General features: G+C 31.2%; 1 protein-coding gene across 1 annotated transcript; it reads right to left on the reverse strand.

Moving 5' to 3' along the window:
* Positions 1-2,187: 2,187 nt before the first annotated feature.
* Positions 2,188-3,814, reverse strand: LOC109807571 (acid phosphatase 1). Its single transcript, XM_020370115.3, has 3 exons — positions 3,372-3,814; positions 2,715-2,924; positions 2,188-2,486 (listed from the first exon to the last, which is right to left on the reverse strand). Exons 1-3 carry the CDS (start codon positions 3,797-3,799, stop codon positions 2,309-2,311), a joined length of 816 nt encoding a protein of 271 aa, XP_020225704.2. The 5' UTR covers positions 3,800-3,814; the 3' UTR covers positions 2,188-2,308.
* Between the last annotated feature and the right edge of the window lie 885 nt (positions 3,815-4,699).

Here is a 4,699-nt window from a genome sequence, read left to right on the forward strand (position 1 = left end):
TCACAACCATGAGATCTTGCAACCACTAGGTTGACTTCGTTTCTCTCCTTCCTACACCTCTATAACTTAGATTTAAGTAGGGAAGGCTTTTACGAAAAATGTGTATATTTATCCTAGCACTCAGATATGGTTACAACATGTTCTCCAAACTAGAGCTTCCACTAAAGAAAATTCACACTTTGTTTTTTTATTACAAGAATGATTACAAATATAAAAGTTAAGTTCTCTACAAAAATAAAGTATGAAGTAAGGATTACAACTTGGAAAACTTGTTGATTACTCTCTTTGATCTTTCTTACTTAAAAAATGTAGCCTTGGTCTTTTTATTATTGCCTTCAAAATAGGTCCATTGGGGTTTGCTTAGTTTTAAGCAGTGCTGACATCAGCTTGTACTTTTATTTTTAATGTTGTCACAATTCCTTCAAAAGCTATTATCTTCTAAGTTACCTTTTGAGCAACCCTATCTTCAAACCTTCTAGCAGTCTTTAATACTAGGGGTTGCCTCTCTACCCTTATCCCTCACATATACTTGTTGATATAACAATCTCACTCTCCCTTACCTGGAGTTATGAGCATGTGAAACGTGTTTCCCATTGCTCTGGCCGCTAATATGTGTCTTCTCTGATGGTCTCCTCTAAGTTTTCTCCCACAAGCACTCTAGGTTTTATAAAATATGCAATAACCTAACTCATTCCCTTCTTCTTTTAAATTAGCCTATAGCTTGAGCTCAAAGTCTAACCCACAACCTCCTTATTTTTCTCTCCCTTTTTATTTCATTAATAAAAATATTTCCTTTATAATAGTCTAGTTAATCTAATTTATTATTATTATTATTATTATTATTATTATTTAGAAAATGGGATGTTATAAGTTACAATTTTCTCCCCCCTAAAAGACAATTCATCCTCAAATTTTACTTATGACAAATAACTTCGAATATGCTTCCTTTATTTTACTATCTAATTCCCAAGTAGCATCTTTAGAAGCAGCACCTCCCCATACAACCTTAACTAAAGGAATATCCTTACCTTTGAGTTATTTAGCCATACAATTCCTTAATCCTCATCGGCATGCCCGCTACCATCAAATTTTCTTTAACCTCAAGATGGTTCAACTCAATCACATGCGAAAGATCATGAATGTATTTACAAAGTTTAGACACATGGAATGTGTTGTGAAGATTGAACAAGTGTGGAGGTGAAATAACCTCACAAGCTATTTCACCGACTTTTTTTAAGGATTTGAAACCCCATACCACACAAAGTGACTTTCAAGCATACATTGCCCTCTTGAAATTCTAAATCTTTCTACCTCCTATTTGCATAACTCTTTTTTCTACTCAGAATTATTCTCATCCTATCATATATCGTCTTAACTTATTCGTAGTTTGTTACACTAACACAAGGTTCTAACTAAATTCACACTAGTAGAAGGGTGTTCAACACCTCCCTTCCATACAAAACTTAGTAAGATGTCATCCTAATACTAAAATGATAATTATTTTTATAGGTGAATTCTATTAAAAGCATGAAGTTATCCCAGCTACCCCTCGTTCTAAAACTTGATTTCCAGTGGACGACTGATTAAATTTTTAGAGCGCCAGTTTTTATTTTGCTGATTGAAGAATCAAGTACCGGTTATTGAAGAATCAAATATTTATTGTACCGATTGATCCCATCGCTAACTATTTAAGTTCATATCAAAAGCCTTCCTTTTGTTTAATGTTTTTAGTATATATGTATATTGAATTAGTATTAGTTTGCATATTTATTTTCACTACTGAAACAATTAGTTATATGAAATTTGGGAAGATGTAACAACAATTTGTAGGCAAGAACAAGATTGCGCTACAAGAGAAGTTGCTGTGACAGATAATGAACAAGAGAACGCAAAGAGCTGAGTGCTAAAAATGTCATATCAAATCTTTTTAAGGAACCAATATGTGACGCACCTGAATCTACACCACGTATAACTAAGCAAACAAATATTTCAAGAAAGAGAAATCGCCATAGTGATGTACTATCGATCATAATAATATCGAAGTAAGTGTTGCAACTATTAATTCCAATTCAATATCTAAAATTTTTATTGAAAATTTGAATTCAAAGACCACTGATTACAATAGAATAATTTTACATGTTGACTTACGCAATGTCAAATATATAATGAAAATTTGTTTCTTGTTGCTCGAAGGAAAATGTGCGATATATATATTATCTCTATTTGAGACTTCATTTATTGTAACAAATTATTTTTAAATATAAGTTGAAAATAAGGGAGAAATAAAGCAATTACAATGAATGCCATATTAGGCAACATAGTACATTGGATTTGGTAGTTTAAATGTCCTTTCGGGACTAGGAATTCCCTCAATGCTACTGTATTGGTCTCCAACAATGCCCCAAATGCAATAACCATCCCTCATTATTTGCCTTCTCACATCAGACTTGTATTTTTGCACTGATACCAATTCATTAGTAGGATCTCTGATCATAGACAAAAAGGAAAGAAAATTATTATCCAGAAAAATCTAAAGCATATCTATAAGTAAAGGACATTTGTTACCTCAGAAAACTAATTTTCGTTCTTAGATAATATTAGATATTATTTATTTTATTTTTAATTAATGTGAGACTTAATTTTTTTTTTCTTTTCAATTTAGTCACAAAAGGACTGGTGAACGAAAAATAATGTAAAAGGGTTAAATTACTCACCTGAAGACAATTTTATTCCACCCATAATAACCAACCTTGAAAAGGTTGTCAATTGTGACTGATCTGAGATGCTCCTTCCTTGCAGTAACCAAAATGATTTGCACACCCCTTGATTTAAGTTCATTGTAAAGCTTCAATGAGTGATCAAGAGCTGGTGCATTACCTTTGCTCATCCATTCCTCTAGAGATGTCACATTCAGTTTCCTTCCCCTATTATCAAAGAAACCCATCATCACTCAAATTATTATCAATAAGCACGAGGATATCGAAGTAAGAACCATAAAGTGTAGCAAGCAATTTGAAGCATATATCTAGCATGCATGTTTTGATTCACATGAGATTTTAAGTGCTTAGATTCATATTAGAGGATTTAGCCTTTGTTTAATACTCATTAGAGTAATACAATGCGGATCCACTTGAAGCTTCAGCATCAATTTGATATTTAGACTTGATTCGGAAGCAAATCATTTTATAATGACTTCTACTACGAAATTACTTTTAAAATATAAAAAAAATTCAAACATAAAAAGATCATTTCATTTCAAAATCAATTTTGACTCTAAAACCAATTTTAAAAAATCAATTTTTATAACACTAGCTCAAACATCCACAAGAAGTTAGTAACCAAACATGATATGATGTGAATTTTGGAATTACCCATATAGATTACTCTTATAGTAAGGAACTGTTGAAAGGAGGGTATCATCAACATCAAAAATCCAAGCATCCAATCCATCTTTCTTCAAATTACAACTGGTGCTGAGATAAACCAAGCACTCTTCAGTTACCCTCTGTGAGTCCACTTTGTACTGTGTGGACGTGACATATTTTCCAATGTATTCAATGCACTCTTCAGGCACAACTCGGAACTCCCTAATGTTGTGTAACTCCACATTCATCCTCCAACTTTCACAATAGTTCTGCTGGCTGATCTTCAATCCATCATCATGTGTCTGCTCCTTCAGAATGTTCCAATCAGCAACTGCTAGAGGAATCATAAGGCATGTGAAAACCAAACAGCACCATAGTACTTTCCCCATTTTTTTCTCTTGGCAAAAGTGGATGATGAAAGGATAATGTAGCATGTAATGGAACAACGATACATTCCTTTTTAAAGCTTTTGTGTGCAATGGTTTGACAATGAGACCAGGTCACATGGATCTGATTGAATGTGCCACAAAACTTGATCTTCGTCAATTCACATGCTTCCATGGCTGGCAGAATACTTAAACTAAAGAAAATAACAACTATGAGGGAGCACGTGCCTATATATTTCCTATGAAGGTCACAAACCTTAATGTAAAGATAAAATTAGTTAGACCAAAAAAATGTAAAAGGCTAAAATAGATCGTGCCTGCTTTCACATGACAAATGGATTTATCTATATTGAATACACACTGGTACAAAAAAATAGGTCAGATGCCCGAGTTAACGTTATAACTTTTTTTTTATTATTTTATATAAATAAATGTTTCCAATTTTTTCAGAAAATAAAATACGTCATAAATGGCAACATAAAATTAAAATTTACATAAACTCAAATTTGATATTACTTGGGATAAAATATGTTTTTGATCTTTTATTTTATTATAAAAATCATTTTGATTATTTATTTTTTAAAAGATTCATATTGATCCCTAAATTTTTAAATATGTTAATATTATTTTTTAGAAATAGTGATCATTTTGAGACATAATTTTGAATAATTTTTTTTTACTAATTTAAAACATAAAATTTATCTCATTAAGTTTACATGCATATAAGAAAATTATAAATCTAACTAATATTTGAATGAAAAGATCAAAATCATCGTAATTAAAAAGGTATGAAAAGGGAGTCTCGTTAGTGATTTGAACAAAATATAATAACACACTTCAATTTTTGGATTACTTACAAAACTCATTTTCTTTAACGTAATTTTCATTATATTTATAGTATTTTTGTATTCCAACATTAATTGAGTTTTGTATTTTAATGAGGCAAAT

The sequence above is a fragment of the Cajanus cajan genome, chromosome 7 (genome assembly GCF_000230855.2).
Source record: "Cajanus cajan strain Asha chromosome 7, NIPB_CcT2T_4, whole genome shotgun sequence".
NCBI lineage: Eukaryota > Viridiplantae > Streptophyta > Magnoliopsida > Fabales > Fabaceae > Cajanus > Cajanus cajan.

Bases quoted from the DNA above. Each gene is read 5' to 3' on its own strand.
- LOC109807571 (XM_020370115.3), bottom strand. From the start codon at position 3,799: ATGCTACATTATCCTTTCATCATCCACTTTTGCCAAGAGAAAAAAATG. The intron at 2,925-3,371 runs GTAATTCCAAAA...CTTTGATAATAG, and splicing joins TATAAGAGTAATCTATATGG to GGGAAGGAAACTGAATGTGA. The intron at 2,487-2,714 runs GTGAGTAATTTA...GTCTATGATCAG, and splicing joins TGGAATAAAATTGTCTTCAG to AGATCCTACTAATGAATTGG.